The sequence below is a fragment of the Paroedura picta genome, chromosome 3 (genome assembly GCF_049243985.1).
Source record: "Paroedura picta isolate Pp20150507F chromosome 3, Ppicta_v3.0, whole genome shotgun sequence".
NCBI classification, from domain to species: Eukaryota; Metazoa; Chordata; class Lepidosauria; order Squamata; family Gekkonidae; genus Paroedura; species Paroedura picta.
In genome coordinates, this window is record NC_135371.1 from 12,203,074 (window position 1) to 12,218,712 (window position 15,639).

The following is a 15,639-nucleotide window of genomic DNA, read 5'->3' on the forward strand; positions in this document are numbered from 1 at the left end:
CACAGTCTGAGAACTAAGGATTCAGTCTTCCATCTCTAACCTTCACTGATGTAGTTCAGGAACATTTTCACAATGTGTTTTACCGCTGATGCACAGAGACCCTTAAGTACCACCCAATGATCTTCATCCAGCTGCTTTAGAAAGTCATACGAACAAGTTTTAAAACACTGAACCCCAAGACTACCAACAAAAATTCAGATGGAGGCCAACTTGAGATACTGAAAAGGTTTATTGAGACAGTGAGAAAGAATATGGAAGACTAAACAGACATGGTTCTAAAGTTATGCTGGAAACCATCAGGCCAAGATGCACTCTGACTTGCTGGGAGAATTCCAGGCAGTTTTAACAAGCAATGAGATCAGCATTCTAGGGGAAGCTCCAAAGCAGGGCTAGTCAACCTGTGGTCCTCCAGATGTCCATGGACTACAATTCCCATGAGCCCCTGCCAGCATTTGCAAAGGACCCCTATGAGTTCAAACCCAAGTCTCACTATTTACTCATGAATCACACACACCCCATCCCTCCAGAATTGCTGATCAGGCAAATTTAAGTGGTTACATTTTGGATTGCTTAAATGTGAAAAAGCATTGTCAAAAAGAAAGAAGCTTGAAAGTAGCAAACCATGACTAGATGTAAATGCAATTAGCAAAGTATGGTCTCTATGGAGCAAAGCAAACTTACAAGCAAGTTAAAAAACAAATAAAATTCCTCATATTTCAATTTCACTTAGCTGAAGGCTGTTATAAAAATAAGGCTATCCTCCAAGGAGGTTGGTTCTTTAATTTTGCTTTAAAAAATTAAAGATTTGGCATATTGATCAAAAGGCACAATTTTTTATTCTTTTTTTTTTCAACCCTGAGACAAGCCCTAATGGTTCACCAAAACTTACTAAGGATGTCAAGCCCAATTATTTGCTAAAATGTCAAGCATGGCTAAATGAAAAGAGCCCCGAATACTACTGTCTGGGAAACAATGTAAATCAAAGCTGCTTTATAAACCAATAGGTCAAGACCTACACTGTTCTTTCCAAGCAGACTTCTGCTGGGAAGGCATAACAAAAGCCAGTTTGAGAGATCCAACTGAACTTGGGCAAGGAACAAAGATAAACATATTACCTTTAAAAAATAGCAGTCCATGATCCACTCTGGGCCTGCTAGGGACAACTGTGTGCTTAGCCTGAGAAAAAAACAGGCACTTAATACAATTTCAACCCACTTTAGAGATCATTAGCAACTGGATTTTGCCATTTCACACAGCAAAATCTAGTGGCAGAGTGCACTGGAAGTCAACTGAAAGCATGATTTCATAATGAAAGCATCATTTCAGTTGCTAAAAGAAGCTGCCCTACCAGACCTGATCTAAAGAGCTGTTTTTTGTACCCTGCTTTTTACTACCTGAAGGAGCCCGGAAGGGGCTTATAGTCACCTTCCCTTCCTCTCCCTGCAAGAGACACCCAGTGAGGTAGGTGGGGCTGAAAGAGCTGATGGATCTATGATTGGCCCAAGGTCACCCAGCAGAGGGGGAAAATCAGATCTGTCTCTCCAGATTAGAGGCTGTCATTCTTAACCACTGCCCCTTGCTGGCTCTCAGTCTACATGAATTTGTGAAAGAAGAAGGCTCTGAAATACACGCGCACTCTCTGTCTACTAGGAAGAACTCCTGTGCTTGTTCCCAGGCAACATAAAGCCTGCTAGTAAAATTCCACTCCTAGATTTGGGAAGTGACCTGGCTCTGAAAAACTCCAGAAAGGCTAATGACACTCATGAACATCGGAGTTCACTCTTCTTGAAAAGTTCATATTGTGGTCTAAGCCAGCCTTTCTCAACATTTTTACTATTAAGAAACCTCTGAAACATTCTTTAGGCTTTGGGAAATCCCAGAAGAGGTGTGACTACACAGAATATGCCTGGGAATCATAGCTGTGTACATGCCCACCTGGGGCCCCTCCCCTTCCCACTCTCTCCAGGGCCATCACTGGCCATGGGGAGGGGGGGTCAACATGACTATATCTACCGATCAACATTCAACAAATTTATATATATATATATATATTTATATATATATTTATATATATATATATATATATATATATATATATATATATATATATATATATATATATATATATATATATATATATATATATATACATATACATACACACACACACACACATAAATATATACACACATACACATACATATACATATATACACACACACACATATATATATATATATATAAAACTTAACTCCCACCGATTCAGGAAACACTTCCAGGGCCATGAAGAAACCCCCATTTCACAAAACCCTGGTTGAGAAAAGCTGGGCCCATTCTGCACGTATCGGATAATGCACTTTCAATGTGCTTTTGCAGCTGGATTTTCCTGTGCAGAACAAGAAAATCTACTTCTAAATGGCATTGAAAGTGCATTATCTAATGTGTGCAGAACGGGCCCTGGTCTAGGCACACATCTTCAAGCTTGCTTTGCTTGCAGTATTTTGGTCACACCCAATCATTTTTAATGCAACAATGTCACTGGGGGGAGAATATATAAATCAAAATACCTAAGTGGTTGTTTTAACCCACATTTGCAAGCCCTTGTCCATATATTTATTTATTATATTTAGACTTGTATACCGCTGCTCTTAATCCTGTTGCGTGGTGGTTTACGACAAAACAATAAAATACAGTATAAAACCTCCCCAAAAAACTCTTTTATCATATGGCAATACTATCAGAGTTCTGATCTCCCACACCCTGTTCAGCACATGGGTCAGATGAGCTCTCTCACTGGAAGCGAGGGTCCTGATCGAAAACAAGCATTGAGGTAACACCGTTGCTATCACCGAGACCCCACCCTGGTCTCAACCATACACCTGGCAGAATGCTGATAACTCCAACAAGGCCCTCAGCTCTTCCAAGAGCTCATTACACCAGGTTGGGGACAGGGACAAGAAAGCCGTGGGCCTGATCGAGGCCAGGTGAATGTCTCGGGGGCCTGGGACAACCAGCAGGTTCATACCCACAGAGCGAAACACTCTGCAGGGGGCATAAGCAGATAATTGGTCCCTAAGCTTCACTGGAGTAGTCAGGCAAGAGATACCTGGCTTCATTTTTATGCCTCTAGTGTGTTCCCATTCAAACTGCTCAACACAGACTATCAAAGGGGGCCCAAGGCATTAGGGCTCAACAGGCACAGCCCATGGAATGGACACTGAAGTCATGCAATGCTGTACCAGTTTCCAAGCAGTGGGGCATGCAAAACTGTTGCAATGCACTGGAGCATTCTTATTATCAAAGCAAGAGAGGCAGTTTGTTTTGTGTTTGAGCAGCAGTTCTCAACCGCCGTAATGCTGCAACCCCGGCGGTGGTGGCGCGCGCACAGGTCTGTAAGATGGATCTGGCACCCCACCCCCTTATCCCCTGCTGGTGGCCAAGGGGGATCTGGCACCCCTGGCTCTGTGCACCCTCAAATGGACTCTTCTGCAAGCCCAAACCCGAGAAGAAAGCTGTACGACCATCTTACAGCAACAACCTAAGTGGAATTGCACCATTCTAAGGCCACTAACAGTAAGGCCACATCAGTAAGCCTATGGGGGTGTAACTTTGCTTAGGATGGCACTGTCAATGGCTCATAAGTATGTTCGATGCCAAAGCTATGCAGGTCTGTCTTTGCCTTGCTTTAAATTGCGCAAACACTGCAACAAGCTAATTGTCCTGGTTCTTTAAGGGGCACTGCATGTCTCAACAGTAATGCAAGAATGTCTGCATGCAGGGAACATGCATGCAAACAGCAGTTTTGCAGCCAAATGAAATCTTGCTATTAAAAAAAAAAAAAGATTGAACACATCAGTTCCTTTTCTTCAGAATCCTAATACAAAAACTCTGCCATCTGTTCTTAACTCAGACACGCTTTAAGATAGGTTCAGATAGTTTGCTGCTCTGAAATAACAGAGCCATGTTTGAGTCCAGTGGCATCTTTAAGACCCAAAAAGTTTCATTAAGGGTGCCTGTACATGAAAGCTTACCTCCCCCCCAGAGCTTTCCCACACATCTTAAAAAATAGTGTTGCGCCAGTGCAAAGGCATAGCGCTAAAAATAATCGCGCCCCAGCCATGCCTCACCTTCTGTCTATCTCACTTCCGTCTGTGTGCCTCCTTGAAATGGTGGAAGAGAGCAACGCGCTTTACACACAACTCTCTTCCACTTTTCAATCAAGCCAAGCAACTAATCCCCTTTCTCAGCCTTTAAGAGGGCCCACAATGCCTGCTAATTTTTTTTTAATTCAATCCTTCTCCCTTTTAACACCTATGTATCTAATCATAGATACATAGTGCTTTTTGAATGCCACACATTATGAACTCATGAGTCTTGATACTGAAAAAAAAAATCTTGTTCCTGATTTGGTGGGGGCACTTTAGAGAGGCATGCTTTGTATGACTACTTTTTTTTTTGGAGGGGGGGATATTTTTGGTTTTGCCTGGATGCTCGTATGTGTATTTGTTGCTCCAGGCAGTGTGCTTCAAAAAAAAAAAAAGTCCCCGGGAGAAGGGAGAGGGAGGCAGGTGTGAGGGTGGGACATTGGAGGTGGAGATAACGCATCTTCGCCTCCATACATTTTTTTAGCATGTGGCCTGCTGCTTGCTCTCCTCTAGCTGGTGCTTTTTAGCTTGGGGAAGCCACTTTATGCAATTCCCCAGCTTGTGCTTTAAAATGGAGGATGTAGCTACCAGTTTGCTGCCTGGATGCTGGCGACATCATGCGAAACACAAAAAACATAGCATCATCGCCTGGTAAGAATTTCACTGTATTTATGGCATGCAGAAAGGCCCCCTGAATTAAACTTTGGTCTTAAAAGTTGCCACTGGGCTCTAAAAGCTTTGTCCCTTTAATCATCAAGATAAAACTAGTGAAGATTTGTTTGTATTAGCTTGCTTGCAAACTTACGGTATTCCTATACAGGCATCCACTGCCTTTACTCATATCCCTAAACTACTAGCCCTTGATTACAACTATTAGGGATTTTTGAAGAGACAGGAAATGAGTTTGCACCGATATTATCTAGCAGAAGATCAGAAAAGGAAATAAAATTGAGATCTGCATCAGACATTTCTTCTTGCAGGTTAGTGCCTTTGGTTTCCACTAAAGGCCGGGTGAGGTATACAACAGATCTGGAGCCGGGTCTGGTCACAATCTGTAGAGCTCACTGTGTCATAGTTGAGGGTGGCACAGAGGCCATTGTTTTTTATTTCAAGCCTGCAACAAAAAACAAAAAGTCAGCTGAGAGATAAAAAACATCACACACTCATGTTAACAAGTGTCCTTTTCAAACCCATATCCCTCCAACTGACTCTTTGTTCTTGTTCTTCTCGATATACCTCTAAAGCAGGGGTAGTCAAACTGCGGCCCTCCAGATGTCCATGGACTACAATTCCCAGGAGCCCCTGCCAGCGAATGCTGGCAGGGGCTCCAGGGAATTGTAGTTCATGGACATCTGGAGGGCCGCAGTTTGACTAACCCTGCTCTAAAGAGAACATCTCTTTCCAACTGTCCCAACTTCTAAGGGCCACGGTGGCCTGGTGATAAGAAAATCAAATGTGGACCTGGGACCCATACATTAAAATCCCCATTCTGCCACACAAGCTTTCTTTTTTTTTGGGGGGGGGGGTGTCTTGGCTCAGTCACATCCTCTCAGCCTAACCTACCTTACAGGCTGGCTTGTGGGGATAAAAGGGAGAGCCAAAGAAACCACTTTGGGTCATCGCAGGGGAGAAAAATGAAGTATAAATGAAACCCGATGAAGTAAATACACAAGTTTCTCTGTCAGAACCTCCAAGTGGCATTAGCTGATTTTTCTAATGAGTTGATGAGTCATCCTGCGAAAGCCCCGGCTGCCCTCTGGAAAGAGGAAATGACCCAAACAACTGACACAATTACTCCCGGACGCACTCTCTAAGAGTCTGGACAGCTTGGATTCACTGAGGGGCTGTGGACAATGAAAAGGTAAGGGAAATAGCTCCGTTGGCAGTGGAAGAGAACTTGGGGTGCATCGGATAAGATGCAGGCTGGAGCTCCTTGTAACACCTACTCTGGGCAGCAAAGGAATATTTATCTGCCACTGTTGCATCTACACAGTGATAACCTACAAAATCTTTCCCATGTGAACCAACCCATCCACTTCAGTTATCTTCGTTAATCCTGCTTTGGGTGCCCCTGCTATCTGAGCCTAGACAGGTGGCAACCCAAGGAAGAGCTCAAGTGAAACACTTGGAAGAGCATCTTAGAATCACAGAGTTGGAAGGGACCTCCTGGGTCATCTAGTCCCAACCCTCTGCACTATGCAGGACACTCACAGCCCTATTGCTCATCCACTCTAACCTGCCACCCCCTTGAATCTTCACAGAATCAGCCTCTCCGTCAGATGGCTCTCCAGTCTCTGTTTAAAAATTTCCAAAGATGGAGAACCGACCACCTCCCGAGGAAGCTTGTTCCACTGAGAAACCGCTCTAACTGTCAGGAACTTCTTCTGGAGGTTTAATTCTAATTTCTTTCAAATTAATTTCATTCGATTGGCTCTGGTCCGTCCCTCTGGGGCAAGAGAGAACAATTCTGCTCCATCCTCCATATGGCACCCTTTTAAATACTTGAAGATGGTTATCAGATCCCCTCTCAGTTGTCTTCTCTCTAGTAAACAGACCAAGCTCCCCCAAGCTTTCTTCAATTTTATTTACGGCCATAGACCAACCAGGAATCACAAGGTGAACATAAGAGTTTCAGAAGGCTGAAAAAAACAGAGCAACTCTGAGCACCCCGACACAGCCCTGCTGGCCTGTCGTGTTCCAGATGGAAAGGACAACTCACCAACTATTAGATTCAACTGGGTATCCATGTTGGTCTCAAGGAGCACAACAAAAATAGAGTCCAATAGCACTTTTAAGTCCAACAAAGATTTATTCAGAGTGCATGCACTCGAAAGCTCACGTCTTGAATAAGTCCTTGTTGGTCTTAAAGGTTCTATTGGACTCCGTTTTTTCCCCACCACCACATACTATCAACATCCCCAGACTGGGAGTGAGAAGCATAGATATGGGACTCTGCAGTCCAGAGGTCTGAAGGGATGAGGGAAAACCCCCTTCCAAGTTATTCTTGAAGAAGCCACAGGAAGTCGCAGAGCGCACAGGGAAGGCGTGGGCCTAGTGAGAAATGGATGTCTCACGCTTAGCAGTTTCATGGTGTTAGTGGGAAGCTGCAGGGTGGGTAGGTGGGTGGGGGAGAGATTGCCCCTGCTTCTACCTGCAGTTAACAGCCCTAGATCTAGACACAGGGAGCGATTATTTGAACATCTCTCATGGCAGTGCTGGGATTTGGGGACCCCAATCTCCGTGACTATAGTCTGACAACACTGGAGCTCCAAACATCATCCCCCACGCCAAAAGGTTGGGTGTCTAAAAGCACCATTCCCCTTAAGCATTCCTCAGCCTCAACGTTCAGAAAAACAAACACCACTCACCAGCCTGGTGCTTTCCACACGTCTGTGGCTTTTTCTCTTCGTAAAAAAATCCAGTACTCTCCCGGTGGTTTATTCTCATGTATGAATTTCTGGGGGGGGGGGGGGGGAGACAACAGTTTAGCCTCTTAGATTGTATAATACACCTTCATATGACAACAACACCTTTTCAGTATTCTGTTTTAAGAATTCATTTCCTATGCTAAACCTTCAGGGATAGGGTGAACTGTAGGCAAGTCTGAGACATATTCTCTCTCTCTCTCTCTCTCTCTTTGACAGGCTGGCTTGTGAAGAAGAAGAAGAGTTGGTTCTTATATGCCACTTTTCTCCACCCAAAGGAGTCTCATATTGGCTTACTGTTGCCTTCCCTTTCCTCTCCCCACAACAGACATCCTGTGAGGGAGGCTGAGAGAGCCCTGAGATTACTGAAGAAGAAGAAGAGTTGATTCTTATATGCCACTTCTCTCTACCTCAAGGAGTCTCAAAGCGGCTCACAATCGCCTTCCCTTTCCTCCTCTCACAGCAGACACCCTGTGATGGCTGGGGTGGGGGCGAGGGTTCTTGAGGAGGGGGCATGAGAGAGCTCTGAGAGAACTGTGACTGGCCCAAGGTCACCCAGCTGGCTGCATGTGGAGGAGTGGGGAATCAAACTGAGTCCTCCAGATTAGAAGCCACCGCTTTTAACCCAGGACACCAAGATGTCCATCATTTCAGTCTTGCCTGGACTCAAAACAGTTTCCTCATATTCAGGACCCTTCTTGGCCCAGAGCAGGAGAAAACCAGAGTCATCGTGACATCGATGTCCTTTCTCAATCACCCCCCAGTCTCACCTAGCGGCCACTGACAGCCACACAAACCATGACAGGTGCATTCTATCAAGCTGGTAGGCCTTACCAATTCCTGAGGAGTGCGGGGCACAAACGGAACGCCTCCATACAAAGAGCAGATGTCCTGCGACAAATTCCACTTGGTTTCGCTTTCTGAAAAACGGTAGCAGCAGTCTTCATACTGAATGCTGCCGTCGGGGCAGGAACTGTTCACTTCTAGTAATGGCGTGGAGGCTGACATCACTTCCTGTGTGGAGGCTGGCGTCCCTTCTGATTGGTTTGTTTTTCCTGCCAGAGGAAAGAAGTCCAAGATGCATGGGATGCCCCACTACAACGACATCTGCCCCTACAGCTCAGGATGCCGACTGCCTCCTCCTGTTGCAGACCTCCACCTCCCCACTTATGGCGTTCCTTTGAGGGTCCCCCAATCCCCCAGGAGTAGCATTTCAGGCTGCAGAGGGAGAGGGGAAGTCCTGTTCCACTGCAGGAAATCCTTCCCATCAGCTCTGGATCCAAGTCTACAGAAGCACGTCTACATCCACCTAGATCTAGGAGGTGAAAAAACACAGTAAACTGAACATAAAGGTAAAGGTATCCCCCTGTGCAAGCACCGAGTCATGTCTGACCCTTGGGGTGACGCCCTCTAGCGTTTTCATGGCAGACTCAATACGGGGTGGTTTGCCAGTGCCTTCCCCAGTAAGCTGAACATAAAGGCACTTAAAACTTACCAAGGTAAACAACTGTGATGCCCACTGTGATGCCCACCAGTGCCATGCTCACTAGGATGCCCACTAGGATGCCCACTATGATGCCCACGTTCCTGGAAGCCTTCGTTCTGTGAAGGAATCTACACCAGTAACCTAAAACAGACATAAACACAATCACAGAATCATAGAGTTGGAAGGGTCCTCATGGGTCAATGACATCACTAAATGCAGATGGGCATTTATAGACAGGCTTCATGGTACCTTGTGGCATGAGCTTTTCATCTTCACATTCGTGGAATTCATACACACCTGTATTGCCATACGATCTAGAGCAGGGGTAGTCAAACTGCGGCCCTCCAGTTGTCCATGGACTACAATTCCCAGGAGCCCCTGCCAGCAAATGCTAGCAGGGGGCTCCTGGGAATTGTAGTCCATGGACATCTGGAGGGCCGCAGTTTGACAACCCCTGATCTAGAGAGCCAGTAAGCACTTCATTCAGAGATAACCTCTCTGGAAGCTGCTGCTGATGCAATACAGGGAGAGAAGCCAGTGGCATCTTAAAGACGAACCCAAGCAGTCTCTGTTGTGCCTCCCAGAGGTGCAGTGACCTGCCCAGTGAGATCTGGAAGGCTCCTGAACGTTTATCCCTCCACAGAACCTGTGTAAAGCAGAACTGTTCATGAACCAGCAGGGTGCGGTGGTTAAGACCAGCAGCTTCTTATCTGGCAATCCTGGTTGGATTCCCTCCTCCTCCTCCTCCTCCTCCACATGCAGCCTGCCGGGTGACCTTGGGCTAGTCACAGGCCTGATAGAGGCGTTCTTGCAGAGCAGTCCTCTTAGAGCTCCCTCAGCCCCACCAACCTCACCTGCTGCGGGGAGAGGAAGGGAAGGCGACGGCAAGCCGCTTTGAGACCCCTTTGGGCAGTAAACAGTGGGGTAGAAAAAACCAACTTCCTGATGGCATTTGTGTCTCTGTTTGTATCTGTCAGGGCACGGAAGCCAAGAAGGATTGCTTATAAAAGCCAACCCTCCCCCTTCACACTGTAGCCTGTTTGTGTTACAAAAAACTGGTGATTCTCAGGTTAGCTGCTGGGCATTGTTAGGAGTTGTATTCATTGTTCTTTAGCATTTTGATTTTCAGTATTTTGTCCCATACCAAGTTAGCAAGAAAACTGGGGGGGGGGCGGGTATTTATGCATCCAGAACAGACAACGGATAACAGCCAGGACTGAGGGACAGCTGACCACCTCCAGAAACCCCCATCCCCAGGCTAGGGGGTGGAAGTAAAAGAGCTGCTCTTCCCCAACCCCACCCTCAAGCCCTTCTCTCTCCAGCTGCCTGGCAAAGAAACCATTTTCCCACAACCACCAAAACAGCCAGTCAGGAAATTAACACAGTGGCCACACTGGGCGTGGGGGAGTTGTTTCTCTCTTTCTCCATAACTAGGTTCCCCTTTTACAGAAGCCTTACCAATTTTAACCTTCCTCTCGGCAACACTGATGTTCTTCATGCTGAGGCAAGAGAACATGTCCTTGGGATGCTTATGAGAACCCATGAGACAGCAAAGGCAGAGAGTACTTTGCCATCTTCATCAGAGAATCATAGAATCATAGAGTTGGAAGGGGCCATACAGGCCATAGAATCATAGAATCATAGAGTTGGAAAGGGCCATACAGGCCATCTAGTCCAACCCCCTGCTCAACGCAGGATCAGCCCTAAGCATCCTAAAGCATCCAAGCTTGCACCCAGAACAATTAGAGCAATAGTTCTCAATCTGGGGGGGTCAAACGACCCTTTCACAGGCTTCGCAGCAGGGCGAGAAGCTTGGGGGGGCGGTGCCACCACTGTTTCTGCTCCTCCTTCAGGCACCACACAACAGCCTTGCGGGGTAGATCGAGATAGAGCGTTCGTCTGTCCGGAGCAGCGGAAAAGAGCGAGATCAGCATGGTGGGACCAGAGGCAGAACTTGAACTGAGAAACCCCAGGGGGAAAAATAATTTATATGCAATCCTGAACAATGGATCTTCACGCCATTGGCCAGTTTCGGTTTAATTTCTGTGAAAGAACCCTTGCATCATTTTAGGGCTGGGGGGTCACCACAACGTGAGGAACTGCATTAAAGGGTTGGGGCATTAGGAAGTTTGAGAATCACTGCTTTAGAGTAATTAGGTCACTTCCTGACCTCAAAGAAGGGCGTCCAAGGGTTGGACATAAGCTGTGAGGCCTCTGGGAGCTACTTGGCTGATAAAATCTAATCAGGCCCCGAGATGGCTGCGCTGAGAGGGGCCGTTCTAAAATTAATCAAATACTTCTGCTAGTTAAAAGTGCTCCTTTTACGGATAGCTTTTTTCCTTAAACTCCAGTTATGCATGTGGTTGGTGCCACAAGGCATGTAGAAATTGTGAGGTTCTTGCAGGCACTGCAAATGGCAATTGAGGCTCTCCGCAAACCACTGGATGAGCCTCACTTGATTAATGGGAGTATATACAGGAACAGCTGCAGTTCCTTGGTCTGCTTTCCACTCACACACACAAAGGAGACTAACAATTAGGACGGTCCCTTACACCAGAGGTAGTCAGCCTGTGGTCCTCCAAATGTTCGTGGACTACAATTCCCATGAGTTCCCATGGGAACTGTAGTCCATGAACATCTGGAGGACCACAGGTTGAGTCCCCCTGCCTTACACTATGGGATCAATCCACAAGGTTATAGCCCAGCCAGGCTTACCTTCTTCGACACGAGCCACAAGGGGACAGGTTGGGGAGTAGGATGAGCAGCCAAACTCTGATTTGGAGGAGGGTCAACAGATCAAAAGTCTACAGTCTGGTACAGATACTACTTCTGCGCAGCTGAGAAAAGCCTACCAGCAGCTAACTTTTATGGACAGCTAACTTTAAAAGACTGCTAGTCCCAAAAACAAGATTTAGGGAGGGACTAATTTGGCTCCTTCTACAGAAAGGCCAATACCCCCGCCTCTATATACATCAACATCTACCGATTTCATGGCCCCACCCATCCACCTACTAGGTACCCACATTGACTGGAAGAAGCTCCACTCAATTCCTGCCTGCTCTGAGGGATGAGATGCCACTGCTATTTTTAAACTGTTTGTGCCAGTGGCTTTTGAAAATGACTTTTAAACCTAATTTGTTTTTAACATCTGTATTTAAACTTTTATGTTGTACACTGCCCTGAGCCGGTCTCTCCTGGATAGGGCTATGTAGAAGTCAAATCACCAAATAAATCAATACAGTGTGAATTTACTCACCATTCTGCTGGTTTCTTCGCAAGTCTCCATTGCCAGAAGGCGCTCCCTGCTCTGAAGCTGGATCCCTTGAATCTCCTTGTGGGTTGAGATGCATGTCTTCTGCTTCAGCCAGGTGATTCCCAGTGGCCTCCATTTCTGCCCTTCCAAATGAGACTCACATTAGAGACGGCTCCACCGATATCATTTCAGCATGATTCATATAATACTGACACCCATCCCCACCAGGATTTGCTAGACGTAAATGTAAACCTTTTCACTGGTGAAGTGTGTTTCTGTGTGTGCTCAAATTATTTATATTTGTTATATTAGATTTTGACCCCTCCATTCCCAGCAAAGCCAGCTTGTGGCGGCTTACAAGGAGAACCCCTTGCTAGCAATCTTGCACGTGCACTGCAAACAGCTTTTCAAAACAGGCAAGGTCTACGATGTCCTGCCACATAGATTACTGAGAAGTAAAGCCAAGACACCTGCTGCCTGCCACAGAATTTTGCCCCAACTGTGTGATAAATTAGGCGAGGCACGGAGAGACACCCTGGCCTGAGGTCGTCCAACAAGTTTTAGGGTTATGGGGGATTTCAACCCAGGTTCCTACATCCTGAGTGCTATTCGCACGCTCTGAATAGTATGACCTACCTGCAGACCCCAGTCTCATCCCTAAAAACCCCTGTACGTTTCCAGAAAGGACAAGCGATAGATGTGTAGCTAAACACAACGCAGATGTTATAGACTTCATGGTCTGTTCCTTACTCTGATACTGTTATTTTGTACACACAATTGAAACTCCCTTTGAGCGGAAATTGTTTTAACATTAAACAAACTAAATAAAGTAAACTTGATCCCGTTTAGAAAAGCCTTCCGGCTTCTATCATTTGTCCTAGTCAGAAGATTACTTTTGTTAACTCTGAGATTTACAAACCATTAAGTGAATCAATCTATCAATCCAACCACCTGCTTACTTTATTGTGACCAGCCTCTGCTTGACTGAATATACTCTTGCCCAAGTGTAACAGGTATGAAAAATGTGAATTTGATGACTGGGAGAAGGGGAATGCCACGGAGTTTGCACATTGGTCCCAAGAAGAGCAATACACTTTAAAACTGGATTGAAATTACTTTCTTCCCAAACATCTAAGAATCACTAGATTATTTATTTATACTTCAGTTCCTGGGCTGAATCTGCATGGAGCTTTTATTGCAATCCTAGGTCAATTCAGTCCCTGCCATCTACACTGAATGCGATTTCCATTTTGATTTGGGGCAATTTAAATTTTCCCTCTGCAACAAGCAGGATTGATCCTGAGTGACCCTACCTTTCCCCCGCAATATCCTGGAATGGATAGAACCCTCAATATTTGAAAAATCAGTATGAGTAAATGTGCGGCTCTAGCTGCCTCGAGCCTCCGATACTGTAGAAAAGCTTTGATTGGCCACGGCCTCAGTTCAAAGGCTTCCTCATTCCCAGGCTGCAAGTTTTCCTTAAAGGGGAAGCTCTTGGTAGAGATTTGCCTCTTGGATTTATTCCCCCTTCTCTGCTGTCACCAATCCTCTCCCCCTCCCTTCAAGAAAAGAAGGAGGCTCCTGCTGTTCTTGGCTCCTCTCCCCTTCTGAGCTTCCCTAATCATGTGCAGAACGCTTTTCTGTTTCAATGGGGTGGGGGGAATAGAGGAAGACCAGAAGTACCCATCAACTTAACAGGTACCACTTTGTACTCTGCCTTAGGCAACCAAATGTCTTGAGCCTGGCAGGGCCTGCGAACCCGACAGCCGGAGCCAAGGCCTAGATTCTAGGACGGATCATGTGAAGAAAGCACCAGAAATGATGCAACTCAGGAGTTAGAGGCCTTGGTGTTCAGCAGTCCCGCCTTAAGAAAAAAAACACTGAGCACTAGAAGTATTTCTGCACATTTCCAGTAGGTGGCAGCAGATCGCCTCCTAGGAGTCACCGGACCGCATGTTATCCATTTGTAAGTTTCCATGGCTGAAGACCCACTTCAGACAATGAAGGTGGGTTTCACATTTTATATACAGCACATGAACAAGAGGCCAGGACACTCAGGGAAATAGGACTCTCTCAAATTCACTCACGAAAAACAGCGAGACCATTTCACTAAATAGCGCCTACACTGGGCTCGAACTTGCCAAGACAAGGTGCTTGAAGACAATCGGTCGGAGTATCTGCGGGGGGGGGGTCTAGAAACTACCCCCCCAAAAAAACCCCGTGATCTCGTGCAGAAGGCCTGACTGTACGATGCTATTTGCCCCGCGGGCCACTGATTCGCTTCCCTGATAGTTTCACCATCTATTCCCGGCAAGCAAACTCAATGGCAGAGGCAGGAGTCACTGGATGTCTTCTGCAATCTCCGCTTTTGCAGTGATGCGAACGCCACTGCAGGGGACGTCCGTTTGAGTCTCGCACGACACCCCTCCACACCCACCCACCCAAAGAAAGCTGAGCTCATTCGGCACAGGTTGTATAACGCCCTGGAGAGGCGCCCTTCCCTGCTGCTTCGTAGGGGCAAATCCAGCGCAAAAGCACCCCGAAAGGGCATGCCCCAACATGCCGGTCTCAAAAAGGGCGCTGCAGGATTCGAACCGCGCACGCCACGGAGCGGGCCACGCACCGGAGCCTGGACGCCGCCGCTGTCTTTTCCCCGCCAGGTGAGCGGACGGCGGCCCGTGGAGCCAGGCGACGGGACAGGACCGCGCCCAGCCCAGCCCAGCCCAGCCCCGGCGGGTCACGCGGAGACCGCTTCTTCGTGGCGACTCACCTGAGCCAGGTGAAACCTTCTCCTGTCCAGCAAAGCAGGCGGCTTCTCAGCGCTCCGGCAAGAGCTCTCCGGAGCGGCCCCTCGACGCCACAGCGGCTCGGGAGGAGCGGCACAGAGGCGGTCTCGCGCCGGCTTCCCGCTCTCTCTCTCTCCCCGGGCAAGGCAGCTGCGATTCAGACGCTCCGCGGCTCGCGGGCTCCGTTTGCTGGTATCAGAGGCGGCCTCGACGAAAGGGAAGGAGCCGCGCGACACGACGCTCCACGCGTGCACCAATCGAGGAATGCGATTCCCGCTCGCAGGGCTTGGCGCCCGCCCTTTATATAGCCCTGGCCGAGGACAGTGGGCAGGACGTCTTTTTATGCAAAGAATGTGATTGGCTTAGCAGGATGGGCAGACGACAGAAGTGCCCGGGACCAATGGGAAAAGAGAGTTGCCCCTAGGAACCCTTTGGCTGTGGAGGAACGAATCGATTGGGAGCCAATGGAAGTCAATGGAGCCCTTGACTTGCATTGGAAATCCTTCCCCCGCCTTTCCCGGGGGCTGGGCGGGGGGAGGGGGTG

At 47.3% G+C, this 15,639-nt stretch overlaps 1 protein-coding gene across 3 annotated transcripts; it reads right to left on the bottom strand.

Annotated features, from left to right (window-relative positions):
* Positions 1 to 210: 210 nt before the first annotated feature.
* LOC143831534 (C-type lectin domain family 2 member E-like) lies at positions 211 to 15,409 on the bottom strand. 3 transcript variants are annotated; one of them, XM_077324591.1, is made up of 6 exons: positions 15,080 to 15,403; positions 12,313 to 12,452; positions 9,066 to 9,197; positions 8,405 to 8,625; positions 7,514 to 7,602; positions 211 to 5,259 (listed from the first exon to the last, which is right to left on the bottom strand). In XM_077324591.1, the coding sequence occupies exons 2-6, from the start codon at positions 12,443 to 12,445 to the stop codon at positions 5,127 to 5,129; spliced, it is 708 nt and encodes a 235-aa protein (XP_077180706.1). In that variant the 5' UTR covers positions 12,446 to 12,452; positions 15,080 to 15,403; the 3' UTR covers positions 211 to 5,126. The 3 variants fall into 3 exon arrangements, with proteins under 3 accessions (XP_077180706.1, XP_077180705.1, XP_077180708.1); XM_077324590.1 differs by having other exon boundaries at positions 12,313 to 12,447; positions 15,080 to 15,401; XM_077324593.1 differs by lacking the exon at positions 7,514 to 7,602 and having other exon boundaries at positions 12,313 to 12,447; positions 15,080 to 15,409.
* Positions 15,410 to 15,639: the final 230 nt, after the last annotated feature.